At 32.1% G+C, this 16,660-nt stretch overlaps 3 protein-coding genes across 3 annotated transcripts; 1 reads left to right on the top strand and 2 right to left on the bottom strand.

Moving 5' to 3' along the window:
* Positions 1–4,166: 4,166 nt before the first annotated feature.
* On the bottom strand, positions 4,167–6,794 carry LOC105127300 (RING-H2 zinc finger protein RHA4a-like). Its single transcript, XM_011028545.1, has 3 exons — positions 6,371–6,794; positions 6,066–6,151; positions 4,167–4,943 (listed from the first exon to the last, which is right to left on the bottom strand). Exons 1-3 carry the CDS (start codon positions 6,590–6,592, stop codon positions 4,463–4,465), a joined length of 789 nt encoding a protein of 262 aa, XP_011026847.1. The 5' UTR covers positions 6,593–6,794; the 3' UTR covers positions 4,167–4,462.
* Positions 6,795–8,595: 1,801 nt separating this feature from the next.
* On the bottom strand, positions 8,596–10,427 carry LOC105127299 (Translation elongation factor EF1B/ribosomal protein S6 family protein). The gene is made up of 2 exons (XM_011028544.1): positions 9,936–10,427; positions 8,596–9,096 (listed from the first exon to the last, which is right to left on the bottom strand). Exons 1-2 carry the CDS (start codon positions 10,416–10,418, stop codon positions 8,857–8,859), a joined length of 723 nt encoding a protein of 240 aa, XP_011026846.1. The 5' UTR covers positions 10,419–10,427; the 3' UTR covers positions 8,596–8,856.
* Positions 10,428–11,924: 1,497 nt separating this feature from the next.
* LOC105127296 (26S proteasome non-ATPase regulatory subunit 8 homolog A) lies at positions 11,925–15,136 on the top strand. Its single transcript, XM_011028535.1, has 6 exons — positions 11,925–12,127; positions 12,280–12,358; positions 12,509–12,611; positions 13,260–13,523; positions 14,280–14,391; positions 14,767–15,136. The coding sequence occupies exons 1-6, from the start codon at positions 12,023–12,025 to the stop codon at positions 14,905–14,907; spliced, it is 804 nt and encodes a 267-aa protein (XP_011026837.1). The 5' UTR covers positions 11,925–12,022; the 3' UTR covers positions 14,908–15,136.
* The last annotated feature ends 1,524 nt before the right edge of the window (positions 15,137–16,660 follow it).

Genomic DNA, 16,660 nt, shown 5'->3' with positions numbered 1-16,660 from the left:
TGCTAAATATTGAAAAAAAATTATATATTAAATTTTATGAATAAGTCATTGAATGACTCTAATTTTCTCGGATAGATATCAAAGATCATAGATTATTACTTATAATTTAGTATTGCTTTGTCATGTAATAATTTAGCTAGTAAAAATCAATATTAACAAGAGTTAATTGTCTTTCTTTAAAAAAAAAACATGGTAGACACGAATTCATTGGCTTTGTTTACTGGGATAGCATAGTTACATTTTTGTACATCAAAAAAGAAGAAGAAATGACTTGGCCGTGGGGGTATTTAAGTCTTTTTAAACATCCTATTATTAGTTATTAAAGGATTGTTCTGGGATATATATATATAAGTATAGTAAAAGAACCTAATTGACTTCAAGTAAAAAATTATAGATTGACATCAGGGCAGTAATTTCTTTTTATTTTTTCAGATACAATAAAATGACAAGTTTATCTTCAAAAAAAAAAAAACTTGAATCCAATGATTTTTAATTCTCTTCACTCAAGTATTTGTATTACCATGTTCATCTAAGGTATTTTGATCTTTCATCAAGGTTTGATTATTATTTAAAATAAAAATGATATTAGTGTATAGAAGGCGCCAACATGTTTTGAAAAAAAAATTATTTCATTATGTTATTGGAAGCATTGTCGCATATTAATTCTCCTAATGTGATATGTATCGACAATAATAGAGTGATTTGTTGCCCGTGAACTTTTCACCTTTTTTTTTCTTCTTTTATATTTTTTTCTCTCTCTTGAAATTAAAGATTGATTAGTTTTATTGTTGATATTTTAACTTTAGTCCTATTTTTTTAATTTTTAATTTTTGTTTTTGGCTCTTTGTAAAAGTTTTATTTATTTTTAATTTCATTAATCAATTCCAATTTGACATATATTATTTTTTTTAATTTGATTCTTAATCTTTTTATTTTTTATTTTTTTATTTGGCCTTCTTGTACAAGTTTTATTAGTTTTTAATTTCACCCTTCAATCCAATTTATAGTATATTATTTTTTTCAATTTAATCCTTATTTTTTTATCCTTTTATTGAATTTATTTTTCTTTTTAATTTAATCCTCCAATTGAAAATTTATAGTTACCCTCTAATTTATTTTTTATTTTAATTTTCACCTCATTATTTTAATTATTTTTTACTTTAAATCCTTTTATGTGATCGATTTTTTCTCGATTTCATCCTTAAACGTTTATTTTATTAGAAATTAAACTTTGTAATTTTTTAAAATATGATGCTTTTAATCTAATAACACAGGTTATGAGTTTAAAAAGTTAACGCAGATTGATATTTTCTTTTTAAATGAGTTTTGTGATTGTTTTCATATTTTTCTTACCAGGTTATCCTAATCTTATGAGTTGGATTGCAAATTTGGAGGAATAATGCAATTTTGCTTCATCCTAATTATTAGATATAGAGATTTATCATGTTAACTCAGGTTAATCATGTTTGATTTTTTTTTTTTGTTCTTTTTATGTTTCATTTCATCCTTTTATATTTAACGATTGAAAATTAGGCTACATCGTTAATCCCTCCTTGGAAAAATATTTTTTTTATCCTAGATTATTGTGATCACCTTTTTTTTTTAAAAAAAAATAGTCTATCTATTGTTGCCTAGATTATTGTAATCACTTTTTTCTTAAAAAAAAAGTCTATCTATTATTGTTGCCTATTTTTTATTGCCTAATTAAAATAAAACCAACTCATTTAATCTAGTTAGATCTATAACTCGAGTTATGGATTTTTATTCCTTTTTTTTTAAACGTGGTTGCAACAACTAAATATCATTTTTATGCAAAACAATATCTGGCTCCGCAATGTAGCACCATCTGGACCTAGTTATAAACTAAAAAGTGTCATAAGTTTGGATAATAATTTCTATTTTGTAAGTTAGATATTCCAAAATATATTATTTAGGAAATTATTTATTGTAAAATACAAAATTTGAACTAATTGAAGGTAGAATAAAATTCTTGAAATAATTTTTTTTTATATACAATTTTTTGTTGCAATTATTTTTATGGGAATATAAAAGAATAATTATTTTAGAATTTAAAATTATAGATTAATTAAGATACATATTTATTATTGTCATATTATACTATAAACTAAAAAACCCGGGTACCATGACTTAACTCTCTTTGAATGAATAGTGAAGGAGTTCTATTTTTTTTTTTTTATTATTCAACATTTTGTATTGATGTTTGTATTGATTTTTCTTAAATTTCACCTTTTAGCATTTGATTGATTTTGAATTAGTTTTTATAATTTGTTCCAGTTTGAATTTATGAGTTTATCATAATTTCAAACAAATATCCTGATATTTGATTTATTCTTAATTTTATAAGCTTTTATTTATTTTATTATCCAATCAAGTAAAAATTATTTTAGAAAATAAAGTTATTAAACTCAGTTGAGTCTATGACCTAGGTCGTGGGTTTGACGGGTTAAACCGTGAAATTCGAGTCGATCTAATATATTGTTATTTTAATATTCAAAATAAAAAGTATGTCTTGATTTTATTTTTAAAGTCAAACCATGTTTTTTACTGGTTATTTTGAGTTATTTTTAAATTTATAAAATTAACTAGATAATTTTAAGGCAACTCCCACACAATTTAAATTTAAACTTGGTCTAAAAAATGAGACTGGTAATAGATTTCAAGGTTACCTAGCTTAAAAATAATATAAGTAATTCTCTATTATGTGAATATTTTTTTGATGTTTTAAAATGGAAAAAAAACCCTACTATTCTGGTCCCAAAATCCGGCCCAAAGATGGGTTAGTTCAATTTCCTCAACGTTTCCAAGGAATCAACAAAATTGACATCTATTTTTATGATGGATTGGTAGGTCCCTCTTATGTAGGAACCCGGAGCTTCTTTTTCTCGCCAAGTATTCTGTGGAGGCCCATCAAAAATTGAGTCACCGGAAATTCCTGAATTAAACCCAAACCATGTTGTAGACAAGTCCATACGGTCCTCTGATATTTTAGCACTGGCACACCATCCATCAGCTTGCAATTACGAGAAGCAAACAAGTTGGGGTTATAAGGCAAGTATAATAAACGTCCCAAATTTTAAAGTTTTCCATGCTAGACAGATAGCCATTGACATTAACTGCGTTTCATTCTGAAACTTTCAGATAGGATATAGGTATGGATCCTTGGTTGAAGACTATTCTGAGGGTTGGAGGTCCATATTTTGCAATCCCGGGGGATGCACCCGTTTCCTTGTTGGTTCAGCAAAAATGGTGGACTGTAGGTGTTCTTGAGGTGGCCTTCTTAAAATGCAGCCCATTAACCTTCTGCTCCAGGGCTATGGGGCCTCTTGCAGGCCTCGGTTACTCAATGTATGCATTTTATCCCATTTACTCAATTAGAAGGTTAAGGAGGTCCAACATCTTACATCATCTTACTAGAAAACTAGCTGTTCTCAACAAATTCATACCTGAGACGAGGAATGCAGTTCACCATTTTTCAAGACTCAAAGAATATCACGAAATTTAAACGAACACCAAAATGTTAAAAATCTTTTAAAAAGCTCAAACTACATTTTTTCCTTTTAAAATCTTATCATTACCATGAGAGAGTGAAAGTTTGTTTATTTATCTAGAGTTTCTGATCAGACAATTATTGCGGTGTTGATTGGAGAAGAAAAAGGTGTACAACTTCCAATCTACTATTCCAGTAAAACTCTTCGAAATATAGATCAAGGTACTTGAGAGTGGAGAAAATGGTCTTAGCTCTGGTATATGCTAGTAGAAAGCTAAAGCTATACTTCCAAACTCATCAAATTATAGTGTTAATAGATCAATTTTTATGATAGATTCTTCATAAACAGGGCATGTCTTATGGCCAGTCAGGCGGGCAATTAAGTTGGGAGAATATGGACTGAAATGATTTTGAGGAATGATACAGGAAAGTTACCTGCCGACTAAAATTATCTCAACAATTGTGGCATTGTCCTTTCTTGTAGGCAGCTTCTTCCATTTTCAAGTACGAAAATTGTGAGTTCTGTATTAACATTCCTCAATGAGTCTACACTTTTACTAATTATGCTCGGGTAAAGTGTGCTTTGGTCTTGTTTTATCTGCAATGCATTGTGCTCTAATAAACACTTGGTTTTGAAAGAAGAAGATCAAGATGATGCTACCACAAGATTTAACCATATTTTCGGGGCAAAAATGCTCATCTTAGCATGCTTTTCTTGTAATTTCTTCATTTACTGACATGAGAAGAGCTAAATTCGGATTTCGCTACAAGGCTGACCTTACCTTATCAGTGATTTCCTGACACTACTAGCTAGTGACCGGCCTTCTATCCAACCCCTTCCAAGAAATTTTCGAAACAGAATTACGCAGCTAGCTGAAAGAAAGTGCATGCTTATAGGCACGCGGGCGTTCACACGTGTGTTTCCCATTTGGTGTCCGCCTTGAGAGCTTTTGCCTATCTACTTATTTCAACTTCGTGCAGAGGCAAATTTTCTCTTCTTGGACTTCGTGTTCGAATATGAAGAATAACAGATTCTCCATTTGTAGAACCCCCTCCACTCTCCATGGAAATAGACAACTCAGGCAAGCTGGAAGAGTCCCTCAATTGTGTTGTCACACTTGCTGGTCCTTCCATAGGTATCACAAATTGTTCTGTTAATCCAGCACCAACATCTTCTTGTTGCTGCGGTTCTGATGTCATGTTCTGAGAATGGTGAGAGTTTGCGCTAGATTGCGGCAGTATCATACGTCCACTAGATTGTAGCGGACTAGTACAAAATTTGGTGGTAGGGAAAATGACATAACATCTACAAAGTGGACAAGTTGAGTTCGAGTGCAGCCAATGATGTATGCAGTCGATGTGAAACACATGCTTGCATGATGGGATTTGGAAAACTTCCTCTTCGATCTCGAACTCGCCCAAGCAAACACAGCATCTGCAAGCAAAATGTTTCAAAATTCCATTAGGGTCAGCTGAAAGGAAGCCTTCACCTTTTCTTTTTAAATATTCTAGATAGATGTCATTCCTAATATCATGTTCCCTGTTTTTCTGTTGGCATCAAAACTATACTTTGTACAAACTTCCAGCCATGGCTTCCCAATTTGCTTTCCAGAAAGTAGTGGATGTAACTAAAGATTCTTAGGTGCTTTTGAAATAGGACAGAAACTTAACAGTTCTAGTGGTCTCAACTTACAAAGTATAGATAAGAAGCATCAACTGAAATTCTGATATTTTTTATAAAATTTTGGAACTTGATGCCATGGCATTTTCCTTGGTTAAGGCTTATTAATTATTACAGAGGGTCTGGTCTAAATATTTGCTAGCCATTCTTTAGCTAAAGAGAATATCTAATCAGAGTCTTCAATTTCAGAGTCGGGTACAAGTTGATAGATTTGTGCAATTTACATCAAAATAATAGAAGCCAGGGAACCCAAAAAGGACTGAAAAGATAGCACTAAAACTGGACCTATAAGCGAATAAGAACTCAAAGAAAAGTCATTAGGCTCCAAGAGCTAAAAACTCTTGTACATGGCATAAGATTACCTATTTTCTTATCTTTTTCAATAGCTTTAGTGATTAGCTTTTTAGAATCTCAAAGGCGAGCATGAGTACTGTTTGCAACATTATTTCACACATGCTTTTCCACCTCCATACATGTCAATTTTCACCCAGATTTTACTTGTTCACCAAAACCTAACATTAAGAGACACTGCTGCTGCCTAGCCTATAAAGGATGGTTCATAGGTATTACTGTTTTAAGAGATAATTCTGCATGACTTTATGGAGATGAAAATACTAAATAGTGCGCCCTTATCTAAAGCCTTTTTTCTTCATGTTTACAATTTAGAGAAACTTTATTGCAGGTCAATTTCAATCTTCCATTTTTTCAGTGAATTGGCCTTGTCAGCCATATGATCATTACTGCAATATACCACTAACTTGAGCATATGTTGTAGGGCAGGATAAATACTAGCCCCCACCACATGACCATATGTAGCACATTTCCATCAAAGTTGTCCTAATCTTGAATGGAAATTGAGTAGTGTGACAAACTTACTGGGAATCCTTTGTCATTAATTCTTCATCAAATAAGACAATTGGTAGCTTGTCTTTAAACTCTTCCTTCAGACCAATCTGACAAATCTAAAGATATAATCATTGGAAACAAGAAAAAGAATTAGAAAAATATTAAGATGATGGCTGAAGTGCTGAACAGCAAACCATGATACAATAGTATACAAATCAATCCCGAAAGCACAACATAAAAGAAAGAAATGCTCCTCTTTTGCTGCCTTTTAATTTTTTGTTTTCCTTTCTGCATGCATTTAGTGCATGCGAGAGAGAAATGGAGAAAGGTCTTACAGAAGAGGCGTGGTATGGAGCAGCTTGATCGGAACTTCCTGGAATTATATGTGAAGGAGATGAAATTGAGGAAGCCCTTCTCTTGAGGTAGAACAAGTAAAACAACAGAAAAAGAATGATAGAGAAGAGAATAGGAATTGAAAAAATGAAAGCCTGGTAAAGTTTAAGTTGAAGTTGTTGAGGGTAAAGATGGGGAGGGGCAGGAGCTTGAGGGAGGCCCATCAGTCTCCAAAGATTCAAAAAGGACTGGATGTGGAAACAAATGACCAGTACTCACAGTTGAAGAGGTTGTATAGAAGAGTTACAAATGCCTTGCTGAATGTATTTATGGAGAGAGGTGGTTAAGGATTGATATGGGATTGGGAAAAGGATACATTAATAAAGCAACCTTTGTTTAAAAAGAGAGAAGAAATAGAAGCCAGCAAATTAGAGCTTTTGAGATCAAATTTAGATGATGGTAGTCTATATTCTCACTTTTTCAATGATGGGACAAGCCCCATGTCCCTCTAAGACATGAGTCCTCACACTTTGCACTTAAGACTAGTTTGTCTTATTCTTCAGGCATGGACCCAAAACACTATTACGAGTTCTAAAATGCCTAGACTATAAGAATGCTGACCTCAATTGCTGAATTGAAAAAGAGAAGGTAAATATGATTGGTTTGGTAAATTTGTTTGGTTTGGTTAGCTAAGGCTATCACTAACCACCCCACAAGAAAGAGTGCTTGCAAAAGATGGCTGTGGCAGTTGGTGGTTTATTGCAAATCTTGCTTAAGGAAGACATTCAGAAGGGTGTTTCCTAAGATGTCAAGGCAGAGCCTGATTCATGGTTGGCAGGTCACTGGTCTAACAACCTTCAAATAAATAGAAAAAAACATAATCGGGTTTGCAAGGTGGGTTTGTTTAACTCAGCTTCACGTTCCTCCCATACGGGTAAATTTAGGAGACCACCAGCACGCTAGTATAATCAGGCCTGTATGCCTCCCTCTTGACATGAGGAGTTGTTGTTGTTAGATGTTAACCTATCCTTGCAGTTGCTTTTTATTTGTTAAGACATCATCAAACCCTCCAAAAAAGATTTTTCTGTTAAGATTTTTTTGTCCAGATACGTATTTCCTTTGGTAAAAGATGAATACTTCTTTCAGGTGGTTGATCCAGCTGGTTAAATATAAATATCTTACTTTAGATGTTTTTCTCATATGTGCATCATTATTTTAATGTATTTCACGTTTATTTTATGATCCTACTTAGTGGAAGTTGTCCTCCTTTCCCAGTATACAGTTCAACGTGGGCATGCTGCTCCAAACTTTAATTGAGAAAATCGCACTGTTGTTGGTGGATCATGAAGACAGTTCTTTCTCACACAAAGTGGGTATCAGATAAGATCTCGAACTGCACCACTACATCAGATTCTCTACATATAAAAATATTTCTGACCGTACAATTTGACACAATTATTCCTAGTAATCCATTTATATAGGCAAATGGCAGCTACAGAATATCTTGCAGAAGTGGAAAAGTTCGCCCAAAAAATTATTCAAGTGACGACTGAATCCTATCCTAGCACTATTTTCTTTGTTAGTTACTTGTATATGATTGGGAGAGGCCGCCACCAGAGAACTTTTGTGCTTCAACTACTGCCATATGAGAGTAGTTTAACATTAGTGCTCTCCAAGAAAGGATCACCGATGCTGATATATCTTATAGTTTTGGAACAAAAAAGGAGACCGGAGCCCGTAACAGTAAACCAGCATGTCTATCACACATCGAGGCTTCTTCTTTTTGTAAGCAAATCAAAACCCTGGGTTTTGAACGGGTAGAGTCCAACCCTCTTCAATGCATGACAAAGAACTGAACTAACGTGGGGATGGTTATTGTCCAGAAGTTGATGACATTGAGGTTAAACCTTTTTTATTAAATTTTATTTTTTTATTTCAAACTATTTTTTTAATATTTTTACGTCTTTTTACTGTTTTAATATTAAAAATAACACCCCCTAAAAAAATATAGAGTTCAACTCCATTAAACATTAAAAAGATGATTAGAAGTATGGTAAAAATTACTTTTCAAAGTAATTTTTATTTAAAAATATATTAAAATAATATTTTTTTATTTTTTAAAAATTATTTTTAACATTGATATATCAAAACTATCTAATTACATAAAAAAAAAAAAAAAACTGTTTCACATTCCCAAACAGAGTCTTTGGGCTGGATATTTCTACCTGCAATCAAAGCAAGGATAAACATGGCCTTCATGAGTTGTTAAATTCGCATACAATACAATACTGCTTGCACTGTTGAGGCAGTCCACATTCCTAGCACCCGCATGATTTCTAATCTTGTCATTATGGATATAATTAAACAAAATAAATCTCAATCATTAGAATCAAGATTATAACAAACAAGATTACATTGCCGCTATAACTCATTCTCTCCTAACCATGTTCCTCCATCGTACTGCACAAAAGATTGAAACTGACCAGCACTAATACTTTCTCTTTCTCACTTTGAAAGTGGATGATCGGATAACATCATCATCTGTGTTCAGAGTTTGCTCAAGAATTCCAATGGACTCAGGTTTTGTGAAGTAGGTAAAGAGAAGGTAAATACCATCCAAATAAGTGTTAGACTCCCCAGCTTTGTTTTTTTTCTTGATGCTGTAAGCTAGTGGAACGACCCCTCTGTTGAATACCTCTACATACATGCCACCACCAGCAACAAGCAACTGCAAGATGATCACCATCAGCAAGAACGATGAAGAAAATGTGCAGAGGAAGTGTATAATTAACCATTATGCTACTTGACACTGCTTTAATTTTAAGTTACATACTAGCATACTTGCCTAAATAGTTCCCTTGCTTAGCTCCTAAAGTAAATATCTACACAAAATGCAATGCTACAATCAATTTATATTGAATGCACATCTCGTAACATGCATGACTTTATTGACGTGATCTTGCTTATAAGGTGCGTAGCCCAGACCATTCAGGTATCAGGGCTGGAAGTAAATGTCAACTGCGCACAAGTACTGAAAAATTCAGGCCATCTATTGCAAGATCTTTCTAACACAAAATCATAATCAGCAGGGCATTGAAACAAATTGGCATACAATACCATCAAGCTGAAGCATCTGCTAGTTCACTAAATCAAAGTAACAGATACAAGGAAAAATCATTATCGTCTGGCCAGATACATTTCAACTCGAAGCAATTTGGCTTAGAATCTTTGTAATTTGTCAACAAGAATCGCAGTTCAACTAAAAGCATTTCTATCCATCAGTGACGGTTAAATAATGTCATTTGGCCCCAATCACTACCCTATTAGTCCTCCTCCTCAGTTTCTTGAGCACACTCAACGTTTAACAACACAGGTACCTATTTAACAATATTTAAAATTTACTTGCCACAATTACTCGAAAACTAATTATTAAAATTAAAAAAACTAAAAGAACCCCAGCATTTTTAGAACGCTGTAGGATTAACAACAAACAAACATTGTAAAGTTTCATACTTCAAGGACTACATTGAAAAGAAAGAAAAAAATATTAACCATGCTTGTTTTTACCTCCTCGTACTTCTGTGTAAGAGCGAGTCTTTCATCCTCCGACATGTCGGGTCTCAAAACAGCCATAGTCTCATACTGTCGAAGCCCGGGTGGGCAGGGAGGCGTCTCCTTCTCCTCGACAGCAGTCATAGTACCCGACCCAATTGGAGAATCCGGTTCATCGTCAGACCCGATCCCGCCTTCATAAAACGAGCTGGCGAAGTCTACAGTTTGGGCCTTGACTGCTGTTGTTGGGTTGCTGTGTGCTCTGGAGACCAGTTTTGAGTTGTTAGGGAAAGGCTTGAGGGTTTGAGAGAATGAGAGGAGGGGCAATGATGGGGATTTGGAGAATGATGAAGGGTAAAATGGGGATGAAACTAAATTTGATGTAAGCGAAGAAGAAGTAGAAGACGATGCCATTTTTTCAGCTACTGCTTCTGGGTCAGTGAAAGGCAGAAAAAGGGATATCAGATAAGGAGGGTGCGCTGTACGCACATGGCGCATTTTAGAATAGGACTTATGGGCCTGATGGTTCGAGTTGGTTAAATTACTATTAATTCCTAAAAAAGCCATAAGTCCTTTTTTTTTATTATTTCAATAACATAAAAATTCTAATTTAATAAAATATTCTAATAAATTTTAAATTATATTGTACTTTAATTTTTATTAAAAATATTTTTTTCTAATATGCTAATAAAACATGAAGTATTAAGTTTAGAAATAATTAAGTTATATTAAAATTTATAAAATTATTAAATTGAATCCTTAGTTAATATTTTACAAGTTACTTTATGTTATTGTTTTACGTTATTTTTTTCACTCTTTAAACAAGCATGGGTAATAATAATAAAAATTAAGATTTATAAAATTTGTATTCATGTTTGTATTTTTAATTTATATTCACATCATAATTTAATAATTAAAAAAGTGTTTAAGATAAAAAAAGGTTCAAAATAATATAATGTCAGGTAAAACTGTGTTTTAGTAGTTTTTATTTTAAGATTCATATGTATGTATCTTAACTATTAATTATTAGATCTGGAAATATAATTTAATTTATGTCCCTAAGTTTCACTTTAAATTCCAGTTTAAAATAATCATATATTCAAAATATTAAAATATATTTTTAATTAGTATTATAAAAAATATAATAAGTTATTTAAAAATCAAACATGATTATGTGATAAAAAATAGAATTTATGTTCTTATAAAGAAATCTAAATAAATATATTAAATATTAAAAAATACTATAAATTAAATAAATAATACACATATGAAATAGGTGCGAAGAACTAATATTCTAATAGTGCTAATAGGAAATTTTATTGAGTCAAAATTAGTAGCAGTGCCTACTTTTTCTTTTTTTCACGAGGATTGTAAGTTTTTTGTTTTATTTCAAAAATTTCTCTAAAGCTATATTTTTTTATTTTTTATTTTTTTTCCTCGAAAGGTTGTTTTAAAATATATTATATGCCACATAAGCAATATTTTGAATATATTTATATTACATTATTTTGGATCGTTTCTTAAAAAGAAATCAAATTTACAAAAGAAATGCACACATAGTTACTACACGCTAAGATTTGCCCAAAAAAGATGTTAGTAACACATAAAAACTAATAATTAAAATAAAAAATATAATTGAATGATATTAAGATTATATGGTTTTAACTGATAATTTTGATACATCTGGGATAAGACTTATTTCGTATACTAATAGATTGCGTATGGCAATTTGAAACTCAGACTTTATATTTTTCAACTTAATTAATTTCTTTTTTTTTATATATATAGTTATTTTTGCATCTGTTCTGATTCGTTCTAGGGTTTGAAGGAAAAAAGGTAAATTCTTTCCCTTTATATACATTTGATGATGGATTGAATATTGCGGCTATTTCTATCATTGTAGCCCAGCTCATAACAGCCCGTTATGGGCTGGGCTTGACTGAATCGGGTTAACAGGTTATCACCCGAACCAAACTCTTTTTAAACCCCTGTAAAATACTTCAAAAAATAATAAATTCTTTTCTTCCGGTAAAAGCCAGGGAACTCGAGCTTAAAATACTAAAACCAGGGAGAGCTAGCGAGAGGGAGAGGGAGAGGGAGAGATGGATCCAAAGCTAACAGAAGTGTCGCAGCTATTCGAGCGATTCAAAGCGGCATGTACTAGAGACGATATCAATACTTCAACGAATCTCCTTTCTCAGCTCAAGGTAATAAAGACAAATCCTCACACTTGAAAACCCTATCTTTTTAAACTCATTTTCAGCTTAATTCAATTCTGTTTTTTTTTCCCTTATGATTTAATTACGGTTGAATTGATTAATAATCAGCGTTAATTGCAATTAATATTTTTTTTTTGCAGGTTTTGTTGATAGGATTTCGAAGCTTGCCGCCGTTGTTTGAAAACACACCTAATTCTGTTCAAGAATTGATAATAGCAAGTGAGATCGTGGCTCCTTTTGTTATGTTTTGAGGATCTTAGGGTCATAATGTAGGACTTAGGGTTTCATGATTTTAGATTATAGGTTATAAGATTGTTTCTGACGCATGGTATTTTATTTATTTATTTATGTATGAGAATGCTTTTTCAGGGGATATTTATGAGCATGCTGTTCTTTTGAGTGTGAAGATTGGGGATCAGGATGCGTTTGAAAGGGATTTCTTTCAGTTGAAGCCTTATTATACTGATGCCGGGTAATTTTTTGATTGGTTTTGGTTTTCGAGGAATTATCATGCAGGCTTAGTTTTGTATTTGGGTAAGTGTTTTTAGTATAAACTGCATGCTTCTACAATTATGTTTCCGTACTTCGCAAGAATGCTGACTTGAATTTCATACCGAATCTGATCTGATATATTCACCATTTCATAGTTTCAACAACTTGAGTAATCTATTCTACTGTTGGCAGTGTGGACTAAAGTTGCATGTAGGGCATCACTTACAAATTTTCTTACCGTGACAGGATGGATAATTAGTTCCGTTCTCAACTGTTGGTTTGCACATCCTAGTGCATATCAAGGAATGGAACTTCAAACTACTCGAGTTTTGTTTCAAATGCTTTGTTGTAATTTTGTGTGTGTCTTTCCCCTTTCAGAATAGAAAATAAAAAATGGCTTGTTTTATAGTTGTGCATTTGGTTCTTTTAAATTTCTGGCCTCTCTATAACTGATTTCTGGTTTTTATGTATTGGACAATACTAAGTTCTTAACTAGAGGAATCATTAAAGTGGAGAACAGATTTATTCTGGATGAGGAAGAATTTGCTGTTTTATTCTCTTCATTAGCCAGTGTTGAGTTGTATATTATTAGAGCTTGATGTTCATGATTTCTTTTTTGATGGAGCAGTGGCCGTCTTGCCCCATCTCCTCAGGAGTATATGATCTTGGGTCTCAACCTCTTGAGACTCTTAGTCCAAAACAGAATTGCTGAATTCCATACTGAATTGGAATTGCTCTCCCCTGCTGCTCTGGAGAATCCTTGCATCAAGCATGCCGTGGAGTTGGAGCAGTCCTTCATGGAAGGGGCTTACAGTCGTGTGTTATCTGCAAAACAGAATGTGCCATACAAGACTTTTGATTATTTTATGGATCTCTTGGCAAAGACTGTAAGGTAATTTCTCCATACTCCATAATAACAGTCAAGTGACCATTGATTAGTCATTGAAAATTCATTCCTTGAAGTTATATTTTCTTATGGGTAATATTCACCTCCGCATCCTAAAGGGTAGGAATTTAGGATAGATGGAATTGTTCGTGCAGAGAGCATATGGTCATCATTGTTTAGGTCAAAATTGATCATTCTAGTCTAGACTACACTTGGGCTTAATTAATATCTTTTTAGGTGTTGTCAAACTCTTTGTTTTCAAGGTTTATATACGTGTGTGTTCCATCCATTGCTCTAAATGAAAGCCATTGTTTCTTTTGTAAACTTGTTCGTTTGCTTGAAGTTTTAATGATGGTTTTGATTTGTTGTACCTCTTTTAAAGTGACATCTCAAACATTTGATGTAGTTTTTCTAATAATGAGATCCATTGCTGTTAAGTTTTTGCCAGTCCTTTTTTCAGTTTGATTTATCTAATAGTGTTGTGGTTAAATAGAGTATGTAATCCATCTTTTGTAAATTTCCATGCTAGAGTTTTGCACTCTGGCTCGTTGGTTTTTTAGGACACATAATTTTTTTTTCTTCATTTTAACCACATTGTTGTAGACTTAAAACTCATCTTGCTACTATACTTTGAAATCTGTCTTTAGAATTCTTGGTTGGAAGCTACAGATCTCCCTATCATCCTATATGAATGGATATAGTACACAGTTTGCATTTCCCTCTTGTCTTCTTATTAGTTAATTTCTACTGCATCACCCCCAGGGATGAAATAGCTGGATGCAGTGAGAAGGCATATGACTATCTTTCAATAAGTGATGCCCGGCAAATGTTGCTCTTCTCTTCTGATGATGAACTTTTGGAATACATCAAGGAGGTACTGGAATATGTTTGCATTGTTCTGTGTTGATTTTCTTTTACTTTTGAGTTTTTGGAATTTGAGCAATTCATATTTTCCATTGATTAGAAATTATATAAACTTGGATAAGAAATGCCTGTGGCACTGCTTCAGAGCTTGTAACTAGTCCTGGGTTTAGCTCCCCCAGTGACGCTACAAGCTTCTGCAGTTAAGAAACAGTTTCTAGGGGAGGGGGCTGCTTGACCTATGATACTAGACAAACTGAAGTAAGCCGTTCTGATTGTTTTCCAACTCCTTTGGTGTAGTTTAGATCAAGCATGGACAAGTTCTGGATATTTTCAGATTTAGTTTCACGATTAACATAAACATGACATGTTCTTTTACTTTATGCAGGGGCATCTTGAGTGGGAGATAAAGAATGGCTCTGTAGTTTTCCAGAAGGCAAACGAATCTGCTCCCTGCAAAGAGATACCATCTCTACATCTCATCAACCAGGCATTGAGTTATGCTAGAGAGTTGGAGCGGATTGTGTAAAAGATAGATAGCTGTCTTCAGACACAGAACTTCAACTTGAAACTGTTTCATTTGAGGATACAAATTTCAATTGCCATCTTTTGTAGTTCAATTTGGTCACTCGGCGGCCTACATTATCAGCATTTCTCTCTTTGATTTGTAATGCTCCAGTACATTTTACTTTTAATTTCACAATTTGACATGTTTCATGCTGCTTTGGAAAATTATCTTTACAGAGCTCCTCTCTTTTCTCTCTCTTCAAATGAGCCCGCTATAAAGGCATCTTTATTAGGGAAACCTCAGGTAGTTTGCCCTCAACTACTATATTATCTAAACTCATCTGAATTGGCTTTACAACTAATATTAATTTCATTTCATAAAAAAGTTGTTTTTATTTGGAAAATGAATTTTGAAAAAAGTAAATTTTTGAAAAATAAATTATTTTTTAATATTTGATAGTGTTATGAAAAAATGAATTGAAAAATAATTTATTAATGTTTTATTTTTTTCAAGTTTATTATTATTAAAATAATAAGGAATAAATTTTATAAATTAAAAAGTTGAATGAGAATGAAATTAAAAAAATATAATTTTATAAATTATTTTAAGAAATAAATAATAATTAAAATAATAAAGATTAAATTTAAAAAAATAAAGAAATTAAAATAATAATAATTAATATTTCATAAAGTATTTTAAATAAAATAAGTAACAATTAAAAGAATAAGGATAAAATTTTTTATTAAAAGAATGAGTATCAAATTTGATAGATAAAAATAAAAAATTTTAATAAAAAAATAATAAGAGAAAAACAAATAACAATTATAAAAATAAAGATCAAAATTAATATAAAAATTAAATTTTAAGAAATAAAATTAAAAAATAAATATTTAAAATAAAATATATATAGCAATAAAAAATTTAAGGATCAAATTTGATACAATCATTAAATAATAATATTTTTAAATTTTTATAATTTTCAAAAAATATTTTTTTGTTAACCAACCTTTCTAATAATAAATAAACATAAAAAAATTTAAAAAATAATTTCCCTAAACTTCTTTCCAGAAAATGACCCTAATATTATTATCATTTTGGTGTCAAATCTTAAGGGAGGATTGCCAGAAGGAATTTTTTTGTTCTGTTTTGTAAATGTAGGTGTAAATGATGTTTCTATAACAGGAATTTCTCAAAAGCGGAGCCCAAGGTATCACCTTACCATGAAATTAAATAAGAAGTTAAATTGATTGAAAAAGAGTCCCTCCACTCACCAAATAGGACGTGTATCATTGTTGGCGGAGCTAAATCTCCAATGCAAGCGTAATCCGGCAACAAAAAAGTAGAAAGATTATGTTGCTTTTAACGAAAATGACAGCAACTTAAGAAATACTACAGCTTCAGGAAAAAGAAATCCCTAGTACTGTTGCTTTGTTTGTTCCATGTTTTCTACCTAAATCTCCCCTGTCTTTGCATGGTGTGTCGGTGCAGATGTTAATTTCCCTATTTTTATTTTTATTTTTAAATGATTGGGGTTCATTTATCAGCCTCAAACGGGTTGTTTCCCAATTTTTATTTTTATTTTTAAATGGTTGGGGTTCATTTATCAGCCATAAATGGGTTGTTCTTGAAACATAACTCTATACCTCAAAGTCATGAGCATTGATACCAACTCCATCTATGATTATGATCCCCTTGGTTAGGTGTCCTTGACCTATCTACTTGTGAGAAAAATAAAAATCATCAAGTAATATAAACTTGCATCTTTTAGCCTGGA

Source organism: Populus euphratica, unplaced genomic scaffold (assembly GCF_000495115.2).
Source record: "Populus euphratica unplaced genomic scaffold, PopEup_1.0 scaffold7.1, whole genome shotgun sequence".
Classification (NCBI taxonomy): domain Eukaryota; kingdom Viridiplantae; phylum Streptophyta; class Magnoliopsida; order Malpighiales; family Salicaceae; genus Populus; species Populus euphratica.
This window is presented reverse-complemented; position numbering and strand designations above follow the sequence as displayed.

Excerpts from the sequence above, each read along its gene's own strand:
- LOC105127300 (XM_011028545.1), bottom strand. The coding sequence starts at position 6,592 with ATGGGCCTCCCTCAAGCTCCTGCCCCTCCCCATCTTTACCCTCAACAA. Across the intron at positions 6,152-6,370 it reads CTCCATACCACGCCTCTTCT|ATTTGTCAGATTGGTCTGAA; the intron begins GTAAGACCTTTC and ends TTATATCTTTAG. Across the intron at positions 4,944-6,065 it reads TTAATGACAAAGGATTCCCA|ATGCTGTGTTTGCTTGGGCG; the intron begins GTAAGTTTGTCA and ends TTTTGCTTGCAG.
- LOC105127299 (XM_011028544.1), bottom strand. The coding sequence starts at position 10,418 with ATGCGCCATGTGCGTACAGCGCACCCTCCTTATCTGATATCCCTTTTT. Across the intron at positions 9,097-9,935 it reads TTACACAGAAGTACGAGGAG|TTGCTTGTTGCTGGTGGTGG; the intron begins GTAAAAACAAGC and ends ATCATCTTGCAG.
- LOC105127296 (XM_011028535.1), top strand. The coding sequence starts at position 12,023 with ATGGATCCAAAGCTAACAGAAGTGTCGCAGCTATTCGAGCGATTCAAA. Across the intron at positions 12,359-12,508 it reads TCAAGAATTGATAATAGCAA|GGGATATTTATGAGCATGCT; the intron begins GTGAGATCGTGG and ends ATGCTTTTTCAG. Across the intron at positions 14,392-14,766 it reads TTTTGGAATACATCAAGGAG|GGGCATCTTGAGTGGGAGAT; the intron begins GTACTGGAATAT and ends TACTTTATGCAG.